The sequence below is a fragment of the Lissotriton vulgaris genome, chromosome 7, assembly GCF_964263255.1.
Source record: "Lissotriton vulgaris chromosome 7, aLisVul1.2, whole genome shotgun sequence".
Classification (NCBI taxonomy): Eukaryota; Metazoa; Chordata; class Amphibia; order Caudata; family Salamandridae; genus Lissotriton; species Lissotriton vulgaris.
Genome location: NC_141695.1, coordinates 1290666762 through 1290691221, shown reverse-complemented (window position 1 = coordinate 1290691221; position 24460 = coordinate 1290666762). Strand labels below are relative to the sequence as shown.

At 43.6% G+C, this 24460-nt stretch overlaps 1 protein-coding gene across 2 annotated transcripts in view; it reads left to right on the top strand.

Annotated features, from left to right (window-relative positions):
• LOC147703513 (butyrophilin subfamily 1 member A1-like) overlaps positions 1 to 22673 on the top strand; it is a 79437-nt gene extending 56764 nt beyond the window's left edge. For both annotated transcript variants that reach the window (XM_086931883.1, XM_086931882.1), the window contains 2 exons: positions 78 to 104; positions 19247 to 22673. In XM_086931883.1, the coding sequence (XP_086788009.1) occupies positions 78 to 104; positions 19247 to 19737 (518 nt within the window). In that variant the 3' untranslated portion in view covers positions 19738 to 22673. The remainder of the gene's footprint in view (positions 1 to 77; positions 105 to 19246) is intronic.
• The last annotated feature ends 1787 nt before the right edge of the window (positions 22674 to 24460 follow it).

Sequence of the window (24460 nt, the reverse complement as noted above, 5' to 3'; positions counted from 1 at the left end):
ACCCTTCCTACTGTATAGATCTGCAACAGCAATTTTCTATCTTGGGAGTGCTTATATGTTTGTCTTTTTTATTTCAGAATGGATAAAAGGACGCTACACCAATGGTAACAAAAACAACATTTTCATCTCAAACTCTAGCTGTGTTTTATTGCATTGACACTGCTTCTTTCTTGGTTTCACTCCTACTGGTTGCCCTAATTTGTTCTAGGGTGTACGGGATCAGGAGCAGGGGAGGCAGCAGGGAGCGAGTCGGACACCTGAAGTAGTGATTTTAAAGATGGCTTTATTTTTAAGTAGGCTCTTCGTCGTCTACTAGAGTGTCTCAACCGGGCAAACTCGTCCGGCTCCGTCTTTACGCCTCTGGGGAATACAGGTTCCAGGGTGTATTTGTCCTGAATGAAAAAGCACCGCTAAAAGAGTTGGTCTCCTCCAATTACAAGAGACTATTCAATCTTTCAACTGTCCTCTTATATAGACGCTGAGTCGTGATGTACAAATTTCAATGTTCTATTAATGATCCACTTAAAGACAAGACACCAGCCAACGCGTTTCGTTCTGTGACCAGAACTTCTTCAGGGCTGTGAGTTTAGAAAAAAGACATATAAAAAATAACACTATAAGTGCCACAAAAGACAACACATACATATCTAAAAGTTATGACATTACAGTGCCCACATTAAAACACAATTGATGCAGCATTGAAAAGTTCGAAATATTTCATAAAACATACAATATTTCATATGCACAAAGTGCCTGCATTCACATTATCATTTTATCAAAAACATTCTAATATAACATATATCCCAATGGAATTGGTTCAGCAATTGGATTAGTCTTGGACCATTTTTTGTATCTATATTCTAGTCACACTCGTCAGCGCCTTTTTCTATAGAGCAGAATCAGTGCGAGCTGTGAGAAACATCCTGCACATCATCTATCATCATTGCGTAAAATGAGTCAATTTATCACCAAGCATTAGTGTCACCACTTATACTGAATAGTTATATTCAATACAAAACTTAACCTCAAAAACACCTCCAACCAATTGCAAAAGTGTGTCGTCACCTATTGTCATATGTTTGTGTATATATTTCAACATGAGTGAAAGCGTTCTCAGCGCGACATTATGCCCAGTTTATTTCCCATTCAGACATCGACTATTCATCAACAAAATAATCATCAACCAACTGTGACCCTATTGTCACATATTCCTATTTCAACATCCCCGGACCACCAATGGTTTCAAAGAAACCGATGACCCCAGTGTGTATATGCCTATAATTATTCCCAATATGTATATGCCTATGATTGTTTGTAGGAGCGTTAAGTACATCGAGATACACTCGCGAAAACACTTTCCATCAAATACCCAAATCATTATTAAATCAAACCACATTTCCTCAACGATGTGTATGTTGAGGGTATTTTCATATATATCACAAAATGAAGAGGAAGAAGAAGATATATAGAAATGTTTCCTACCGCAAGTGATATATCGAGGCGTATCGGGTTCCAATTGTAATATTTAGTATTGTTCCAATGGTTTTGGGTAATGCTCTTGGGACAGGGAGCATTTGGAAAGTGCATGCTGGTTTATTGAAAAGTGAATAAGTTGGTGATATTTGGATTGGTGCTTTGTTTTTCGCTGGAGTGATCCACTGTCCGAACTGTGGTGCTATAACAGGTTCCAGGGTGCTTCTGCTACGCCGAGTATGGGAGCCCGCCAGTCCAGTGATTCTGCGATGGTCGTCGGGGCGAGGGTATCCTTCCGGGTCAGGGATGTAGAAGAAAGAAAAGGAGAAAGAGTAATCACTCTGATGTTCCTCGTAATGCTCTTAGGGGGCCAGGGAAGTGAGGGACACCAAGTGCTGTAGTGATTTCCACACACACGGTCGATCCTGTGCCTAATGTGCTCGTGAGGAAAGGGGTTGCGGAGACTTTACACTATATACACTGGTTTTCTACACGTTCGATTGGCCACTGAGTGCAACCCAGCCCGCCACTTCGCCCTGTACCTTTGTAAGTCACGCTCCTCCCGCGGGAACGTGGTGGGGCGAAACGCCGGTCCGTTGGCCTCCTGGCTTGCAGTCCACAGCTGGGCTCGTCAAGATCTCTTCCCCGCAGTACTCCATCTCCGTCTCAGCTCTCCAGTCTCTCGCGCCTTCTCCTCCTCGGGAAACGCCGTCCGACGACTTCCTGGTCATGCCTCCTTTTGGCTCCGTGACGAACCAGTGGGGCGGAGCCTCGTCATCCTCGACGTGGGATTTAAAGGGTCCGTGTACCTTTTGGTCTGCGTCTCCCCAGCGGGTGTCATTGTCCGTCCGAGGCCACTCCTCCGGCCAGGAAGAGGCAGGCTGTGTTGCGGAAATAGAAAGGGGTGTAAAGGGGGGAACAGCCGACCACCAGTCCATATCAGCATCAATGTCAACACAGTGGCACCCCGCCCCATGACATAGGGTTAGCACTTTTCTGATCCCAAAACACAAAAAACGGTGACTGCATTACGGTATTACCTCCCGTCGTCTCTCACCTTCCTTCTTAAGCAATGATTAAGAAGGCGAGGGAGTAGGACTAGGACTAATGCCATTACCGGTAAGTAATGGACACATTTTGTGTCAAGACTAGAGGCTCATGTTATTTGCTAGCATGTTTTAAAAGCTACTGGCAGCATGGATTACCAACTTGAAATTAAAGATGGACGCTTCAGACCCAGAGCCAGAGCAGAAAGCTGTAAATACCATTGCTCCTCCAGCTGAATGAGCTCCAAAGATGCTAAAGTGTGCCCACTTGCCCAGAAAGCTAGGTCCAGATTAGAGACAACCCAAAGGAGTCTTCTGAAAGAAATAGGGACCTTTTTGAGTTTAGGTGGCCCGATACCGTACATTGTAACAATGACCTGTAGTCTGAATACTTTATTTCGGGCAAAGGCCATAAAAAGTTTCATAGCAATACAGGGCTTGTCCTACCTTATACTTACAATGCACTCTGCCCTTGGGCTTACCAAAGGGGTGTCTGATATTAAGTAAAGGTAAGGTTTAGGGACTGGCAAGTGGGTGCACTTGCCCAGTCAACTTGGCAGTACCAGACTGCACACAGGCTCTGCAATGGCAGACCTGGGACATACTTTTGCAGGCTGTTCCTGTGGGTGGCACAAAAGAGCTGCAAGCCCACTTGCAGCATTTGGTTTACAAGCCCTGGGCACATGCAGTGCACTGTACTAGGGTCTGAGAGTAAATCAAATAGGCCAATCATGGAGTCACTAATTCATACATCAATTTACAATAGGGAGAGCATATGCACTTTAGCACTAATCAGCAGTGGTAAAGTGCCCAGAGTCATAAAACCAACAAAAACAGGTCATAGAAAATACAGGAGGAAGGCAAAAAGTTTGGGGATGACCCTGCAAAAGGGCCAAGTCCAACATCGACTAATGCTACGTAGATGTGACCCCCCCCTTTACCTTGACATACTTCCAAATGATGCATAAAAGTCTGATGACTTGATCCACCATACTTGTGCACGGTCTAAATCCTGCCTAGTACGGGACATTATATTGTTAGTCTCTATCCATTCATTAAGCCTAATCAATAGTTGTCTGGCATAAATCTTTGGGAGCACATCTAGCAGGCTAATTGGCCTATAGTTCTCAGGTTTCTGTTTGCTGCCTTTCTTGTGGGGAAACATCCTAAACAACGAAGTTCAAACAACAGCTTACCTTAACAACGAAGGCTTAACAACGAAGATTCACATTACACGAAGTCCTGAACCACGACTTTTCAATGAAGTCCTTCACTACAAAGAATCATACTTCTGGGAAGAATGTGAAGTCCGTCACTTCTCACCGCCCCCTACCCCTCATCTACACTTTGATTGGGCAGTGTTGGAGTGTTACATCACTCATCTCCGCCCAAAGCTACCTGCGCATGGCTCAGTCAAAAGGAAGTAATCTCAGTGTTGAAAAGGAAGGAAGGACACTGTAGAAACATACAGACACAATTACTAATCGTATAAAGCTGACTCATTCGCTCTGTGCAGCTGGCCTGTTTACCAGAAAAGTCAACAAAGGCAAGTAACCTTCATTGCTCCCTGAAGTGTGAGAAATACTCCGTGAAGGGAAAGAAATATTCTCTTCGAACGGACTCCCGTCTTCACTTTTAAACCTCGCAAAAACTTGCTCTAAAACCATCAGGCAGACGTGATTAAAAGGCTCTGCATGAGGAAATCTGTTTTGAAGAATTTTGGGCTGTCACCTTGGAAGTTTTCAGACTGAAGGGCAGAAGCTGTGACTGTGAGAAGTTGGCCTGATATATAGTGCTCACTATTCTAGTGATCACTGTGTATCATTCCAAACGACACTTATTAATGATTGGTTGTAAGTCAACCTTATAGACCAGCTATCCTAGTAGCATGGACAAGAGCAGTCTTTAGGCTAAACTCTAGAGGGCGTGTTAAGCCAGCTGTTAAACCATCACATATACCCCTTGAACACCAAGTGAAAAGACACCACACAAGTTGTTATGAAAATAAAAGGATATTTATTTATAACAAGTCTACCCTGAACTCTTTATGAGTCAGGGAGCTAAGCACAATACAAAACTCTTAACTCTTAAGATTTACACAAATGCCCGAGGGGCACGAAAAACCATATACACTAAAAGTGGAATGCAAAATACTAGCAGGTAAGTAACAAGATCCAGAGGCTTCAGGATCGCTAGGACTACACTACTGAACCCTAAGGTTAGGAGCAGGAGGCCTAGGGAGATCGGGTGCAGAGTGTGAACTCTCACGCGGGATGCGGGACAAAGTCTATGGATGCTAGTATTTGTAAAGTTACTGTTTCCGGACGAATCCGACTAGTTAGACTGAAAACGAAAAAGGATCTGGACACTTGGATAGTGAACCTACGTTGGAGCACCGAAATGCTCAGGTTACCTAGCCCAGGGGCTGCGGCTGCATAGGGTTCAAAAGACGTCGGGAATCCTCGTTGAAGTCTATGGAGCCTGAAAGAAGAAGTTGCTGGCAGGCGACCAGTGAAGATATTCGGAGGGATCCAAGCCTGGATCGATGATGCAGATGACCTGAAAGCAGAGGGGACTCAGTTCTTAATCACTAGCCAGTGATTAGGTGGGCACCAGGATGGCACCGGATGAAGTCACCTCGACCAGGTGAGTGGGCGACGCTGGACTCTGCTGTCTCTCGGACCAGGAGGCGTTGTCGGCGACCAGGATGGAGGTGCGAGCTGTCCCACGAAGGTGTCTGCTGTCGGCGATGCTGAAACCAGGATTGGAGCAACAAACCTTGGCAAAGGCAAGCCCACGCGGTGGAGTCAAGATGGCGTCTGGAGTGGACCAGGAGGGTCCGGGGTGCTCCTCTTTTGGAAGGGAGCAAGGGCCAGTCTGGAGCAACGAGACCAGCGAAGCAATCCTCGTGGTTCGTCGTCAGGAGGGCCACTAGCCAGCAGGCAAGTGACCGGACAACGCGGTGAGCAGCAAAGAGCAGAAGGGCCCCACGCAGATCTCGTGGATGCTGGGGGGCTGGACTTCGGTGCTGGAGCTGCTCAGGGTTAGGGCTTCTCAAACCCCAAAGCACTCATTCGAGGATCCCTCGGCGGTCGTGCTGGATAAGCGTCGTGCAGGTTTTGAAGATGGCCGGTCCCTCAGGTCTCGTCACACCCACGAATCTCAGCTGGGCTGATGATGCAGGTAGAGGTCAGAGATGCCAGGGAATCCGGGTCTCGTCGAGCTGGGCAGTCTTGATCCGGAGGATGGACTTACAGCAAACCGCAAGCGCTTAGATGGTGCCCGCTGGTGCAGGGTGGCTACTCCTTAGCCACAAGGGAGAGTCTTCAGAAATAGTCAAGAGTTCCTTTCGTGGAAAGTAGTCAAGATTCAGAATTATCTAATTTGGGAAGGGGGCCTGCTCCTACCTTTATTCTCAGAAAGGGGCTGGCACGCGACTAGGTCCTGCCCATGGGTGGGACCAGGAGGGGGTGGTTACACCCCTCTCCCTTGTCCGGACTTTCCCCAGCCCAGGGGCTGGTGTGCCCCTGGAACTGGTTCAAGCCGGCATATGCACAGTGAGCACCGGGGTGCCACTTGCAGTCACCTTCCTCTCAGCCCTGCCTACCTGGGATACACAAAACCCTGTCTGGGATGGTGCTAGCACCGCCCCTGACAGGAAACCCTTTGTCCAAGCTCTCCTCGCTGGAAGGACTCCCAGCAGCAGGAGGTCAGACTTGCGTCTGTGGTGGCAGCATCCATTTTGTGGAGCTGAGGCTGTGTTAAGCTTTAACCGGGGTTCACAGTTACATACATGTCGTGTCCCTCTAGAAGGGTGGAATGCTAACCCCGTCGCCAGAATTGGCGAGGTGTTAGTATTCCAATTCGTATGACACCTTACTCGACATGTTTTGATAAAGCGATACCAAAGTTGGCAAATAACCGCGAGGATTATAAGGCACTTAAGAGTATATGGTACGCGTTATCATGGAACAGCTATTAGGACTTGATTCCGCAAGCTGCAAACGGGCTCAGCTCATGCCAGAGCACCATCTCACATAATTCCAAGCACTCTGCCTTCAGGATTGATAAGGCCTGCCATAGGAGTGACTGATAGGAATACATGTGTCCATTCTAGGGTTAGATATAGGAATACTATATCTAAAGCAAAGGGTGATTACACCACCTTGCCCCAGCTGTCGTGCAGCCAGTTGTGTCAGATTTGGATGGCCAGCCAGGGGTGGCATAATACATGCTGCAGCCCCTGGTAGGCCCTGGGTACACCTATGCCCTGGGTACCTAAGTTACACTGTACAGGGGCTGATAAGGTGACTCAGTATCCAATTAGATATGCACCTAAGGTACATGGAATCCATTTTACAGAGAGAGCAGTAGGCCTGGGGCCCTGAACAGCAGGGTCCCAGGTCAACTAAGTCGGAAAACCAGCAAAACACCAGGCAAAAAGTTGGGGGCAACCATAGTCAGATATCCACCTTCCTACAGTGACCCCTAGCTCCGAATTTAATCAGCAGCTCAAAACATGTTGTGGGTATACCACCCGCCCCCTGCCTCCTCCTTAACTCTAAACGCATGATTTTGGAGAATTGTCGATGCTGGTGAGTTTTAGACCATTGCAGGTGCATATTACAATTTAAAACTTCCCCAAATCCATATTTTCTGATTTACTGTGTCTCCATACTTGCTAGAGTTATAAATAAGTGACCAGATCTTTCTGTGAAAACCGGAGAAAGCTCTGGCATAAAAATGAAAAACTACTCCACCATTGTGTAGGACCAAATCTTTTCTAGCATAGTACGGCTCGACCCCAACACCAGGAATGCCACTCGCCTGAGGGCTATTTTCATTAATCAGCACCCAGCTCAGCATTAACACGTTCTGAACAAGGATGAAATAAGCAGAGGGGTCACGAATCACATGTGAAGGCCTGCAGCTGAGAATAATTTGGAGTTCATGAGGTTTAAAAAAAAAGACTAAGGGCCCAATGTAGGAGCCCTAATACCGGTCAGAAACGGCCAAATTCGGCCGTTTCCGACCGGTATTACGGTTTTCTTATGTAGGGGGCTACATAAGTACAGATTCGGTAATTTTACCGATTCTGTACATTTACCGATTCGGTAAAATACCGAATCGGTAAATGTACAGAATCGGTAAATAGAGATGTAGCTGGCACTCTGAAGAGTGCCACAGGCCTTCAGGAGTCGGTATTTTACCACCCAATCCAACTGGGTGGTAAAATATCGAATCCAGGTGTGCATGCACATCTGTGCATGCACACCTCTGCCATGTGACACACAGACATGCCCTTAGGGCATGTATGTGTGCCACATGGCACACAAGCCTGTAATTGGGGTGCTAGAGGGTGTCAAAGTGACACCCCCTGCATCCTTGCAAGAATAGGTAATTACCGAATTGGTAAATACTGATTCGGTATTCCACATTGATTCCTATGGGCTTCAAGGCCCATAGGAATCAATGGGGGATACCGATTCGGTATTTACAGAATCGCTAAATACCGAATCTTACAGATTCGGTATTTACCGAATCAGAATTACCTACATTTCGCCCCCTCTAATTTACCACTTCTTAAATATCGAATCGGTATGATTCGGTATTTTAGAAGTGGTAAATTAGATTTACCTACATCGGGCCCTAAATATTAAAATATACGAAAAATAAATTATCAAAGAAATGAGTAATGAGCAATTAAAATATTTTGTGAAAGTATTGTTATTACAATACTGCCATCTATTGGCCAGTCACAAGGTGATTCTTTTTGTCGTTTAGAAAGTCGTTGAAAAAGAAAGTAGTGGTTTAGGATAGCTCGTTGAAAAGCTTTCGTGGTTCAGGAAGTCGTGGTTTAGGCAGTAGTTGTTTAGACATATAACCTTTCTTGTGGATAGGGACAACTTCAGCCCCTTTCCACGTTGCTGGTACTGGTGGACCTGCTGCTATAGTGTTGCTAATTAGGTTGATATACGGGACCCAAAACTTTTTGTCATGCTTAATCAGATCTCTGGGGAGTCTATCTAGTCCGGGGGCTTTTCCATGCTTGATGGTGTCTATTGCGTGTTCAGTTTCTTTTAGCGTAAACATTATCACTTCTCTGTCTCCCTCATTGCTAGCAGGCTCACAGTATTCTATAGGAATGGGCCGGAAACTCGAGTATAAATTGGCGAAGTGCTCGCTCCAAGCTACAGAATCCAGGTGATGCTATGTTCTCGCTACTTGGTCCTTGCCCCCCCCCCCCTTGCAATTATTTTCCAGAACTCTGCCACATTATTAGTTTTTACTGCCTGGAGGAGGTCCAACCAACTGTTTTCCTCCCAATTCTTTATTGCAGTAGCCAAGGTTTTCCTGTGGATATCTCTAGCCCTCCTTATTGACTCTGCACTACCCTGTTTTAGATTCTCGAGTAAGCATTTCTTGTCTTTCCTGCAGTCCAATGTATACCAGGGGTTTGTTTTTGTGCCCATCTTACAGTTGGGCTTCAGTTTCTTCCTAGTATCTCTGGTGAGAAGGGGCTCTAGCTTTGCGACCAAGAAATTATGCATAGTTATTACTGGCGATCCACTTGTCTCTACATAGGCACCCACTACCTCTACAAATGTGTTATAAATACTTGTCATTAGCTCTACGTTTCCTGTGATCCGAGGCCATTTGGCCTGGTGGGTCGTCCCTTTCTATGAAACCTGTTTCTTCTAAACAAAGTTGCCAATGGTCACTATCCTCTCTTGCATCTATTCTAAAGCTTGCAATCCTGCTCCAGCTATGCATACTGTGCATAATGTAATCTATTCTTGATTGCGAGCTACCATGTTTAAATGCCATTAAGTGGTATTCCATGGTAAGCTGCATTGTCTGTATTGCAGCGTTGGTGCACGGTTTTGGCAGTCCAGCCTCTAGCTGGGGCAAACCCCTGGCCATGTCCTCTTCCTCCGTTAGACTTTCTAGGCCGTTTAGTGGTTTGTAGGCAAAGTTAAAGTCCCCACATACAATCACAGTATCACTGGGGTCTACGTGGGCCAGGGAACTGTCTATTAAATCAATAATCTCAAAGTTGGGCTTTTGCCTGTGTGGTCTATTGTAGACATTAAAAAGGTACAATTTGTCATTGTTATAAGTGTTTGTGTCTAGGTATACTGCCAATAGATTGGGTGAGTCTAAAGTATAGGCATTTGTTCGCCTTGATCCATATTAAAAGCCCCCCTGAGGGTCTTCCTCTCTGCGATGGGACATTGTAGTATTTTTTATGTCCCAATTTAAATTGGTGGTCAATAGCCATGTCTCCTGGAAGAAGCAGAGATCAAATGTATCTATGTAGCTGTGACAATCTGGATCCTCAAGTTTTTGTCTTAGGCCTGCGACATTCCAGGAGACTATAGCTATGTGTGTTGGTCCTTTTGCCAGTACTTTGTGTATGTGGATATTATAATCTGTACAGCAGAGCGCACCCTCCAACCCATTATTAGAGGCACTACTTGCACCTGCTTATAGTAGGGGACCATCCTCCTTTGAATGGGGAGCCTTCTGTCGGGCCTTGTCACTAGGGAGTGTATCTTCGTGAGAAAAAGGAGTGGAGCATAATCTAGGGGGATGGTGAGCTTCCTTCAGGAGTCAGTCATTAAGTTCTAAAGTGGAACCACTGAGTCTTCCATCCGAAGGTGGAGAAGGAGTTGGCATGAAGGGTATAAAAAGCTTGAACTGGATTGAAGGAAAGTCAGGGGAACAGGTTCGGTATTCTAGGGCGAAAATATTTTCGGCCAAATCTGGCCCTTTTACTGTCAGCTTCATGCAGTTGAATGGTTAGCCTAGTAATGTGCATCTGTGCGCCCTAATGATGTCATCTCAAATCACTGAACGACAGCCCCCAACGTGGCAGATCCAGTGGATCGCTTTGTTGATCAAGGAATCTTCCTCCTCGTACCCCTGCCTAGTGCCAAGTTTAGGGACATTAACCATAAAATGTTGTGGACAGGAGGCAAACAAATATTTCTAGAAGACTTCAATCTCCAATGGGGCAATCAGAATGACACTTTACCATCCCTCCTTTCCTCTTACCTAGACAACAATATTCTCAAACAATTCTACTACGAACCAACTTACTCAAAGGGAGCCACCCTTGATCTCCTAATTGCAAAATAAGAAAAAGCTAAGACTTCCCCATCATCCGAATTGATTTGTCTAATTGCTTATTGATCCTATTCTCAATGATATTGACTAAATCAGCAATAAATGGGCAAACGAAAAGACCAAAAGTCTGGTTTAGAGACATGCAATACTTAAGACATTTACCATCTCATGGACGAGATGAAACTAGAATTTTCCAACTACCACAGCTCCTCTGAGATCATTTATCTCATCAATCACTACTCAGAATTGATGACTAGAAATGCTGAGACCCGAGATTCTAAAACACTGAAGAGACAAAAAATAAAATATTCAGGCACTTGGTTCTTAAAGGAACTGAATAAAAAAAGGAGAACCCTCCGAAACATTGAAACACATGGGTGGCAAAACCCATCAACAAGAACCCTATCCTTACTAAGATTACCCAGGAAAAACTACAAACAAAACATCTTTAAAGCAAAATCACAATTTATCAGGAAAGAACTAGAGCTTGCTAAAAGTCATCCCCAAAAATATTTGACATGATATAGAATACTTTAAGACCAACTGCCACCCAGGTCCCACTCGCCTCCAAAGTTAAGTGCGGAGAGTTCTTAAACTTCTTTGCAGAGCAGATTAGAAAGTTAGAACTCTCCTTGGGACCATCATCAAACAATCTTAACCAAAAGAAGCTTCCCAGAAAATCATTGAAGGACTGGAACACCTTTACTGTAATCAATTTATCCATGCCTGATGGACTTCATTTAAAAACAAATCATCTTTTCTCCACTAGGAGCCAATTCGGACTACAGTTCTAAGAGAAATGAAAGGATATCTGGCTCCTGTACAGATGAAGATCATAAATGTGTCACTGGCACAAGAAATCACACCAGATTCCCTAAAAGTAGGTCAGGTTACCCCAGTCCTGCAAAAACAAAGAATGGATCCAAACAACTTCTGCCCAGTAGCTAATCTCCCCTTCTTAGCAAAAATACTGGAAAATTGTGTCAAAATGCACTTCAAGCCCCTCAGTAAATAAAGTAATCTTTTACACAACCTCCATTCAAGTTTCAGAGCACACCACATCACAGAAATGACCATCCTACAAAATATCTGTGATATCCTGCTAATCCTGGATTAAGGTGATTCCTGTCTGCTCATCGTCTTAAAGCTGTCAGCAGCCTTCGGCACAGTGAATCACAAGCTCCTGTTGAAGTTCCTAGAAGGAAAGATGGGCTTAGGTGGTATGATCCTCAAATGGTTCACATTATTCCTAGAAAATTGAAGGCAACGAAATAAGCTCCATGCCTTTTTCTCTTCTCCAAAAGACCTGCATAAAGATGCCCCCCAAGGCTCAATCTTATCAACCACCTTGTTCAATATCTTAGCCCATAACCTCCGTCACTCAAAGGTCAACCACTATTTCTAAGCAAATTACATGCAACTTTTTAAAAATATTTGTACAACCAAAGTTCGGACAGTGGACCACTCAACCAAAGGATAAAGCACCAATCCAAGTATCACCAAATGATTTTGTTTATATAGTCCAGCGTGCACTTTCCAAATGCTCCCTGTCCCAAGAGCATTACCCAAACCTTGGGTAAAAAGTCTATTTTTATCCCAAATGGAAAAGCACCGCTATATAGGTTGGTCTCCTACGGGTACAGGAGACTATTCAACTTTTCAATTGTCCTCGTATATAGACGCTGAGTCGTGATTTGCAAATTGTATTATTCGTTTAATGATCCACTTAAAGACAAAACATCAGCCAAAGCGTTTCGTTCTGAAACCAGAACTTCTTCAGGGCTGTAAATTTGGAAAACATACAAAAATAACAATATAAGTGCCAGACAAAACAACACATACATATATAAAAGTCATGACATTACAGTGCCCACATTAAAAACATTTAGGTCAAAGTTAAGAAATTCAAGAAGTCTCGTAATATGTTAAAAAATTTCATATCAGCAATATATATATCTTATTATTAGGTTTTATCAATGAAACAGGTCTTTTCAGGAAATGTCCCCAAGATTTGAAAAGCAAGCCCACCAGAGAAAAGGATAATTACTTGCTACTAAACTGAAATGTAAAAACCTACTGTTTGAAGGTCATCTCATTCTTTGTTTATCACAATGTTAGGTTGTCCTTACTAAACAGATGAAAGATAGAATCCATATTCTCTGGTGTGCCCTCATCTACCGAGACTCCCATGCCTATCCCTGCATATTACATTCAATTCCTAACCTTCAATTATCCTCCCTGATTGTCAATCCAAGGGGCTTATTTACAAACCCCTTGGGCCGCAGTTTATAAGCACTATGAGTCCAGATAGACTGTTCTATTTTTATTCTCCTTTCTCAAAACTTTTTGGTTTTATTTTTACCTATTTGTCTCTCCTTTCAAAGTGCTCTGATACCTTATGGGGTTCCTCTGCGCTACAGAAATGGTAAAATAAATAAATAGTGTTTGCCTGCAAGCATCTCAAAGGATAAATCTGGATTAGTGGAGCAGGAGTGGAAGAGATATGAAACATGGTTCACATACCAGAGAAAAGAGTACGTAGGTTGATAGATCTAAAGGAGGTGGATGTGTCCTATTAGCCTACAAACACAAGGGTTTTACCCCAGAAGCAAGCCAGTGAGAAGTTGATGACCAGCTGTAATTGTCAAACAGAACACATAAACAGACCAAGAGTTTAGGCCTTGGTAGCAATGGAACCATAAAATATGCACTATCACCATGATAGAAGAGCTAGTGGGGTGCAGATGCAATAGTGGTGACGTTCTTGTCGGTTTTCAATATCACACGATGCATTCCTCTTGGAGGCCCATTAAGCAGAAGTTGCCTCTCTCAAAGGTTATCTCTTATGGCTCATAATCTGGGCGAGCAAGGGCCCAGATTGCTTAACTGGAAGACAGCTGCAGGACTCTTCACAGCTTGAAGAGATGCACCCATATCAGGGTGCTAGGAATTTGAGCAGAGACTGAGTCAGACGCTCTGTCTGATAGAACCTGAGGTGAGCTGGCTCAGTTGCCATTCGTTTTCAGCAGGATGCAGAATTGGGTCTGATAGAAAACGTCTCTAGATTTTCCCAAAAAGCTAGAAAGCCTATGGAGCAGAATAGTGGGGGAGGTTCTGCTGGTGGGCCACTCTGCAGTCTGGAGTAATTAAACCTGTCATACAGCTCCACAGAAGAAAAGTGTGAAGATGGTGATTCATTTGCCGTTTTCCTATCCATGACTGGATTTACTTTTGACAGGAAGAGGGATTTGAGAAGAATTACACATGAAGTGGTGAGTTTCCCTGAAACATTTCGGTTTAAGTATAAAGGAAAAAAAATGCGTTTGAACAGGTGGACCCACTTTAGGCCTTCTTGGAGAGTTTGGGACAAGACACAGGATGATTATGAGTGAAGGGTGATTCTGAGTCTGGCCCAGGACATCCTTACATAGTTAGCAGAAGGACTGTGCTATCAATGATACCGTTTTAGGGGATGCTGCCTCAAGGTGGAGAGCAAGATGTTTGCTAGGTACTTTGGCAGTTGCCCAAGTAGACAACATTTTGATTATGGGAGACTTAAATTTGTGGGTAGACAGGACAAATGCCAAACCTGCTATCTACCCCCTCAATGGCAAGCAGGCACTCAGATTCAGTCGCGCAATGGATGGTCCAACATACACATATTGCTATAGGCCGGACCATATGGCCCCATACAACCTTGAAACCTCTGACCTAGTTTGCGTGTGTTGAAATTTTTTATTGAGTTTTACAATAAACTACATCAGATCACCTTGTCTTCAGCAACTAGTCACATCTAGTCTACAAAATCACCTCCTTTAAACAAAACCACTCACTTTCCACATTAGACACTTCTGGGACATAAGCACAGAGCTATTTGAGTCAACATACAGTGCTGCCAAAATCACCACCTGTGAATCATCTGACCCAGAAGCACTGCTCGACATTCACTGCCATAACATATGATGTGCCCTAGATGTTCTAGTCTCCTCTTTCCCACAAACTCAAGGTGAGCCTCAAATCCACAAACAAGTTGATTTTGCTGAGTTGAAACATGCCAGCCTAAACTTGGAAAATGCAATGGTGCAAGGCACAGACTGAAGGGAATAGAATCTGTTAAATAAGACACAGCAGAGGCAACCACAAAGCTATCAAGACAATCAAGTTGGCATACTTAGAGAAACACATACAGGAGGCTCCAAATCTATCAGGAACTGTCCATCCATGATGTCCAAAACAGCCCCCAGTACATATTGCTATCATGTTATGAAGACCTTCATGGATTCTTGGGAGACCAACATTACTAGAATCCATAATTCCATTGTCAACCCTTGGGATTTGCAGTTTTACCACCCTGTATCTTCTCTCCAGGTAAAATCATTTTACTCTATTTTCACACTGACAGATAAAAAGTATCCAGATCCCCTATGGTCCATCATTTGACCAAGGGCTTTAAACAATTATCTTTCCTCTTGCTGTATGCACAAGTAATTCGATCAATGCATTTCTTGTCTGTTGCACAGTTACAGGACCTCTAAAATATGTCATCTTCACCCCCTTCTGAAAAAGATTTTGGGACCTAAAAGTTGTTGTCTTTTACCAACATATCTCCAAAATCACCATCCGTAACAAATTTGTGACGAGGGAGGGGACAGGACAACTTCAAGAGTACATTGGGCTCAACAACCTCTTCCATGATTCCACCCTTCAATGGGCAACACAAATACCATGGGAACCATGAAGAAACAGCTTCTCTCCCAAGACAAGGACATTGAAACCACCCTTATACTCCTTGAACTCAAGGCTGCCTATGATACTGCAGATCACACAATCCTGCTGGAGAGGCTTGAACATTAGGCAGGACGCTCCAAACCTGTGCTGCAATGGGTCTAATCATTTCTCATCCCTCATCAATCACAGCAAAATGATCACGGATCGCCCCTCTCATTCTTTCTGTGCAATATCTATCTATGACTCATGCCTCAATCACTCACCAGTACTCGGCGATCTTCAGAATATACAACGAGGACACAAATCCACTCCCATCAGCTAAGGGGCCCAGAGAAGCCAACTTACATCATCTCATTTCAGGACTGATTTTGGCTCTCGATGAATGAGAGCTCCCACGCTTCCCTACCCTTTGGCTAGCCCTTAAACCTTGGAACTCGCCCTGCACCCTCTCTAAAATTAAGGAACCACAGGTCAGTGCAGTGGCTGGTGACATGAATATGCAACTCTTCCTCATTTGAAAAATCATCCCTCTGCTCTAATCTGACCACAGAATTGAGAGGAAGAGAGCAATCCTTTTAGCATGCCTTGAATAAGATAATATTATCTAATCTGGCCTCATCAAAAAAACATTACTACGCTCTAAATGCGTTACAACCAGGGAGCCCGGTTGTGTTTTAACATCCATAAAATATACAGGGACATAAGCCCTGCCAAGCTGCAGAAACTGGCACCTTAATAAACCCCAGAGACGTTCTCTCAATATCAAATCATCATGCTAGAAATGTACTGGGTGTCCAACGTCCTAGACTCTGCCATGCCCTCGGGCTGATCCTAAGCTCTGAACCCAACTATGTGTACTTAAGAAACTCTTTCAAAACCAAACGGACTAAAGTCAGTAAACTCAATTTAGGAAGTGGTGCTAGTTTCTGCAGCTTGGGAGGGCCTAGGTCCTTGCATACTTTATGGTTGTAGCACAAGACCTGAGATTTAATCCTGGAATTAATGTGAGCCAGTGGAGTGCTTTGAGAGTAGGTCTGATCTGGTCCTCCTAAGGAGATGGTTTTTGATTGGAGAATTTTGGGCATGATTGTTCCAATGTCTCACTCTGCTCTCCTCTCTGCTGCCCATCTTTCAGCACTTTGCAAGCCATCTGAAGTAGTAGAAAGCGGTGCTTTATAAAACGTCCTAATAAATAATTCAATAATATATGTTGTTATTCTTTTGTATCTCCTCTGCCTTCTTTTCACACTTGCCTCTTACAGGAGACAGTGTGAAGATTGTGATATTTTGTCGAGGGACTGCCTAGCTAAAACGATATGTGTCCAAGCCCTTCATTTTCCATGCAGACAGTATATTTTATAACGATTATGGGATTCTGCAGGCAGGTGGGTTGCACTTGAGCTTGGCACACATCTCTGTTAGGTATGGTTTGCAATAAACTGATTTAACCATAGATAGTTTATGTAAAAACAAACTTGCTGGGACGGGCAGCCCAACAGGGCGCTCTCATATCCAAATCGATTGCAAAGTCTGGAGCTGGGCCCAATATCTACTTTTCATTCGTAGCCTAAAATATGTTGATCCACCAGCGCCTCTCTATCTTGACATTGAGGAAATGCCATTCTCACTGAGACTGCTACGGTCACAAAGAAGCTCATGTGCCTTAAGGTGCTTAAGGTCCCGGTAGTGGAGTGGGCAAGAATACATGGCTTTAGTGAGTGGCAGATGAAAGGTTAATGACCATAGCAAGAGAACAGAGGAGCAATATGGATGCAAGGAGAATGCCAGCATCCTCCTTCCTAGTAAAAATGTTCTTCGCACAAGAGAGGTTTCAAGAAAAGGCATGTCTAGCATGTAGAAACCCGGAAACTCTGAACTCTGGATTGCTACCAACTTCTACTAATTGATAAAATGTAAACTCTCTTGAATGTGAGGAAACAGAAAGTCCTGATCCTCTGCCATAATAAAATACAGTACAAACAGGCAATTACATGTATGCTGCATGGCTCAGAAACCCTATGGCCAGCTTTAGCATCTTAAGGAAGCATTGGGCTTTAGCCATGAGCACTTTATAAATATAATCAAATGAAAGGAAGGCTGAAAGGGAGGCAAGTGAACTTCCAGGTATCACTTCCCAGCAGGAACCTTTGGCGCTCCAGTTGGAACAGAACTAAAAAGTGCATTTTCAGGTCCAAACAAGTTTACCATTCACCTTGGGAAACGAGGTTCCACAGGAAGTGGATCCCCTCTATTTTGAAATCACAGTATGTCACCCAAGTGTTCATGTGTCAGGTTGTGGATACCTTGAGCTCCTGGTGGGCTTCCTGCTTAAGGTGCATTTTATTCACTATTCATGACAGGGAATGGAGGTGTCTGGATCAGTTCAACTGGATGCTTATAAAACAGGGTGGAGCAACTGTTACTATGGCCTGATGTCTCTGTGGCCCGGGGTCGCCAGGTCAAGGGTTTCCACTGCTGCCGCAAGTTGAGACTTGGCCTGTGGAGACTTTAAATAAGACATAGGAATGTGAGATTGGCTGGGTGGGTGCAACACGAATTTATGGTGATTCACATGCTCTGCTAATCTGTACATCAGTCCCTTAGTCCTTCATTTACAGATTTATAGGGAGCCCATCGCTGATGCTGCTGAATGCCAAGACTGCCAAGAATCAAGGCAGCCTGTTCTTGGTTGCACCAAGTGAATTTTCCTTTCACCACCCTTCCTTTCTTCTTTCTTTATCTCACTCTTGTAGGTTATTTTCATCCCTGCTTTCTCCCCATGACACTGTCTTCCAATTAAATATTTTTTTTTAATTAAAGTTTTATATAGTGCAAACTCGACCCGAAGATATCAGGTTTCAGAGCACTTTACATAAGCACCAGTTTTGTTACAGATGCACACATACATTTTTGTTAGGCGCGGGGAGATTCAGTGGTTTGCCCAGAATCACAGGATGTTGAGCATCCCTGCCGAGAGTATAACCAGGTTCCCCGGCTTCGAGGTCGACCGCACTAGCAGTAAAGTTACATCCTCGCCCCTGAATCTTGCTCTCTCTTCTTTCTCCCTTTACTGACTTTCAATCTTTTGCTCCAGTCGAATAAGCCCCTGCTCCCAAAATGTGAGTGCTGGGGTCTACCACCTACAGCCACCAGCACAAATTAAGTACTGCTCCTGGCATGCTTACAGGTTATTGAACTCTCAAGCGGACAATTTAAGACTATCCTATGCACTGACTTCTACAAGATGGGCCCTTAAACACTTCAGTTTAAAATCTGAGTTGAAAAAACACATCTTTTTATCTTTTTTCATAATGGCCCCTGATACGACAAACACTATGGTTATATGCTCTAGCGTCCACCACATTATTGAATAATATAAAGTGCTAAGATGTTTCAGGAAAAATGTCATGCTCAAGAAATACACAAATATATAAATATGCATTCAGCCTTTCCTACCTGGCTGGGATGTGTGATGGAAGTAGTGGATTGGGCTGCGGTGGAGGGAGTGCATTTCTATAAAAGGAGTTAGCTTCCTTCAGGAGTGCAGTGTTGCTTCATCTATGGAGGAGGAACAGCTCTAAACAGATATTTTGTGCAAACCTATACCTGTTTTGTGAATCTCTTTGGTGATCCCTATTTATACTGTATGCAGATCTGAAGGGAGTTTGGTGGCTCAAGATGTGGAATGTTTATTTCTACTGTGTCCTAAACACATTTTTTAAACACTGCACTGTTTCTTTTACTGGATATTTCTTAAGTAATGTATATCCTAAAAGAGGGTCATGTCTATGATGTTTATTGATTTGTAAATTGCTTATTAACATGAATCTTTGTTCCCTTGCCCGGGTTTCCCTCTGTCCACTCTTCAGCAAGCGTGACGCTGGATCCTGACACAGCCCATCCTCAGCTCATTGTCTCCGAAGATCAGAAAAGTGTGAGATTTTCAGAAACTCCACAGAACGTGACCGACAATCCCAAGAGGTTCTCCACCCACCCATGCGTTCTGGGATCAGAAGGATTTAAGGGTCGCAATTTTGCTTGGGAGGTTGATATGGGGGAGGTAGGTGAGTGGTCAGTGGGAGCCGTTCCAGAGTCCGTGGATCCAAAGTGGGAACGCATGATGGACCCACAAAGGAAATTCTGGGCCATCTACATGGTGGAAAACCCTAATCCCTCCCTGACCCCCCGGCCCAGACGGATCGGCCTGTTTCTCGATATCCTGTCAAAACAGCTACACATTTACAATGCTGAGACAAGGGACCGTATCTGGTCTTTCTTTGTCACTGATGAGAAAATATTCCCTTTATTTTGTATTTTTTCTGGAGCGGAAATAAAACTGTGGACCCATACAATTGATTGAGGGGGTTATGCAGCAATCTAAATATTGAACACATGCTTTTGCTTTTCCCCAACCCCTTTGCTTTTTCTGCTGTTTGTGTAGAAATTGAGAATATTGTCAATGCGTATTTGTTTAATTTTGCTTTATTTTTAAAAGTGCCATAGATTTGCCCTGGGTGGACAGCAGCTTTGGTTGCTGCATGTGATATCACACTCGCCTCAGCAGGTCAATGCTCTTAGATTCCGCTTATCACTCTCCATTCTCTTTTATTATATCCAGGGGCTGTGCCTTTAAACCCTGTAGTTGTGCCTAGATCCCAATGTCCATATATATTGCAGGCTCTTACATCAAACCAGTGAGTGTTAATAAAATGGCTACATTTTAAAATCAGCACCTCCTTTTGGTAGCACACACACACACACACATGCTTCTGTACACACACTTGTGTGTCGAAAGGCATTTTTCTATCAGTGTTGACAAACATGATCCTTTCCACATTTCACACAGTTGTCATATTTCTATATTTACTTGTGCGCAAATATAGTCAAATGACAGTCTTAAAATATTAAACACAATTTGCTTAGGAAGCTTTTATTTGTTTAACTTGACAGCAGAGGTGTCGAATCATAACAAACTGGTGTCTTCAGACTGGAAATCTTAGTAGCTGTAAATGAAATCAGTGAGGTGTGGGCGAACACAGTGCACTATTTGAAGCAAAGAATTCTTTGACCTGGGGCCTGTATATTAAGAATCAGAGCCCCTTAGCTGGACTTGCTTTAATTGGGCTGGTTGTTTAATATGTAAATCACATATGTTACAAAACCAGGTTATATGGAATCGCTTACGTCTGCTCGGATTGTTACTTTCTTTGACTATTTCTAATAAATAAAAAGTAATCGTTAAAAAAGAAGAATATAGCATCAATGTCAAGTTGCTCCTGTCAGGTCCTCTCTCTTGTGGATCATTAACTTAGTAACCGTATTCCATGACTACAAACCTGAGAAGCTTCCCAGCTCTCTTCCCTTCTTAGGTTGAGATAGGGCAAGTTTACAGGTTACAGGGCACACGTGGACATCACTCCACCGCCGTGCGTGTGCTGACTGTTGACTGTTACTTGCTAAGAACAGGAGGATGAAAATTGAAAACGCGTGCATTTTTTTAAAGGTGGCAATTGTTTTCGCCTCTTTCACGCAATGCTTTCACCCAACCATAGTCAAGGGTACAAAACACTGAAAACGTCTATTAGGGTCAAAAGCCACAAAAAGAAAGCAATGGCAAGATTCTATGTTGAAGCAGTAAGACCAGGGGCCAGAGCAGTACTTGTTGGCTGGGAAGAGTCTGGTAGGGGTCCCACACCCCGGCGAACAATCAGATTTCCATGGGATTCTTAAGCCTCCCTGCTCTTTCACAGTAGTGAGAGGCTACTATTAGAGAAGAGGCACTAGGATCACAATTTTAGACGATATAAACCAGCAATAACAAAGATCATGTGTTGGAAAGTTGAGGGTACTGCAGCGCCCCCAAGGACCCAACAGTGCCGCCTCCACTGTTCTTGCAAGGCCCTAAGATCCATATCCCAGGACAGGCAAGTCCGCCCTTGTTCGGTGGGCTTCCCAGTTCCTCAGATACGATAAGGCCTGTATAGACTGTTGCTTCCTCCCCAGTGTTGCAGTAGTTTCAGAGAAACCCTCAGCTTAAGTACATGGAAGGCATGCTGGTGTGCACATCTTCAAACGCTTCCTACAATGAGATACCCAGCAAAATCCTTCATTTGTTGATGTTTTCAGTGTAGAGTTAGTCTAGGGGAACCACCGTGACCACGACCTAACCCAACGGCCTACATCAGTGGTGTAATGCAGGTGAGGTGATTGAGTTGGTTAGGGTGAGGACCTCCCATATGTGCTCCCTCAGCGCTGCTACCACTGGGACCACCAAAACACAGACATGCAAGAAGGGAAAGAAGGACCCAAGGACCCTTTAGTCATTCTAATCAGCCAAGTGCACTGGCCTGTTGGTCAGCAGGAGCTGAACCTAATCCTGTCAAGACAAATTATCAAATGCCAAAAGCCCAGTGCATAATAGAAAATAGAGCACACAATTACACAGAGAGTCCCTACTATCACCTTACCTCATTTCCAAGTTACCAGGTACCTGGGTAGTAATCTTAGAGTGTGAAATTGTGCACAGAATTAGAAAACAACTTCTAGGTCTGCCCCCAGGATAGCGGTGGCCCTCACAGGGGCAACTACAGCACCAGCCACACACTCAACACACAAGATACTTTCCAACTTTTTACATATCTTCGCCTGCTCACAAGTAAACAGTGACAGCCGTTCCCAGTGAAATGTACCTGCTGCATTTCATTACTCCCTTTCCTTCCTTATTCACACCTTTCGAGCTGATTAAATAAATGACATGTTAACCTATTTGCAATCAACGATATGCCAAATCATTTCCTTTTTTTAAAAATGTCCCATGTTCGCTTGGCAAGCAATGTATGGAAAGAGCTTTGCCTAATTTTGGCCATTACAGAGGGAATCGCTGGCTACTTTGGTTACATTACAAAAAGTGTATGAACATGGTTTGGTGCTCTGATGACCATATTTTAAAGTAACCAGTGACCACTGAATATTGTTAATACTTATGCTAATATTGCTGAAAAGTAGTCTCAATACAAATATTCAGAACAGCAATCCATTACCAAGGTGCGGATAGATATGCCTGCCACTATAAGCAATTGTATAGGACACGATAAATCTCTGAAACTGTAAACTGTAATTGGCTTGTCATAGCACAGAGAGAAAAGTGGTAGAAAATGTGTTTTATTAGAAATATGGATAGATCAACGTGTAATGCCGTTTCAACAGCCTCAACTATACAAATGCAGACGAGGACAATAGCAAAAGTAACTACATGTATTGCAAAAATTCGACATATCAATAAAAGAACATCTGTAAGGATACGGAGTGTGTAATCTTTATTTTGCCAAATGATACACATTTATTTTAACAACAGAAATATGTTTTCTTAAAGTTATATGCTTTTGTTTTTCTTTTGCTTTATTGTACTGATATCACTATCCCATTAATATGGCACTTCATAGCGATGATGAGGCGTTGAAGCGCATGAGCAGACGGGTTGTATATTTAAACTGTGTGGGGAGAGCTTGACTGGAAGAGGGTTGCATTGAAGTGTGTCCCATATGGGAAGTATTTGGGGTTTTGTGAATGCACTTGTTATGCTTCTGCAGTCATTTAGCCGCGCTTATACCTGGGGTGGAATGAACTAATGGGAGAATGCATATCAGCCTCTCGTCCGTCCTCAAGAAACTTTCTGTGCCTTCGGTGAGATTTGTCCCAAGTCATCCGATTGTTGCGTTTTCCCTGTGGTAGATTGCTATTTTGGGTCCGATTTAGAGTTTTGTGTACTCTACTGCAAATGCGACAGAGTACCCTGCCTGTCAAGCCTTCGGCCCGTCTGCCTCACTTAGATGCAGGCAGAACATAGGTATTCCATTGGCAGCTCTCCTGACAGAATACTTACACTGTCAGCCCATTTTATGGTGGGAGGCGTAATGCCTTTTTTTTGCTGTCCATTACAGCCAGGAAAACCACAGTAGTGAGGGACAGGAAAAAAACTCCACACCCTGAGAGAAAACTCAAAGGATGAGGTGGTCATTAGCGTTTTTGAAAAACCATTTTTTTTAAAAAAGATTGACAGCTGGTTGTCATTGTTGCTAGTAAAATCTGTCAAACATTTCCTACAATGTAGACCGATGTTTGTGAAGCTGGCAGACATCTCTAAATCTGGCAAAAGGCGGTCCCCTGGCATGCCGGAGGGAATGTCCTATGCCATCTTGTCAGTAAACTTCATCTGCCAAACTCTAAAGTTGCCATTTTGTCTTTAGTCAGTGTGATTCAGCATTCTTAGTTGACAAAGAGCCTGGTGTTTACTACCTTCCTGAATTTTAGGTGATCTTAAAAAGCTTGTTGTCTTTGCTGGGAGTCCCATAATTGTGTACCAAAGAAGGAGAATTTACTAACACATCTCGTCCTCTTGTGAGAAGTGAGCAGGTGAGGCACCAGCCTACAATAAAGTGTTCTGTATATCTGGAACATTGATTGGATAAACAATTGGTTTTTTAGTTAGATAATCATCGGGGTGATGTAGACAGTCATAAAGGAAAAGCAACTGGCTATATGGAGCGAATGAATAGCTTCCAGCATTGGTGTGATACATTCCTGTTGACACAAATGTAGGAGCTTTCTTGCTTCACCATTTTGGATCCTTTGCCATTTTCAGAGTAGGAAGAGGACCCAAGATAAAGACCATTTGAAACTCTACTTAAGACATAACGAGGGTGATGCTTCTACGAAAAGCCTGGGTCAGGAAAGAGCCATCAGAATGTTTCCATTGTGCAGAAGATGCTTTTTGTAACTTGATCTTCATGAGAGGCCAGAAAAATAAGAGTCCATGATAACTGAAATTTCTTACTTCATTTGAAGCAGATGGTGAGAGATCTAGTTCCTTGAACCAAATGGGTGTGTGCTGGTAGTTCATCCATTCTTCCTCGGTTTCGGAGAATTAAATTTCAGGGGGTTGTTCACCATCCACTTGTAACACTCCCTGTATAAAGGATACCTTGGGCTAAAACACTTCTTACACTGTTTTAATCTATAGCACTGTATGGTTTAAAAGTCAAGAGCACAGAATAATCAAATGTATCTCTTTCGGCCATCAATTA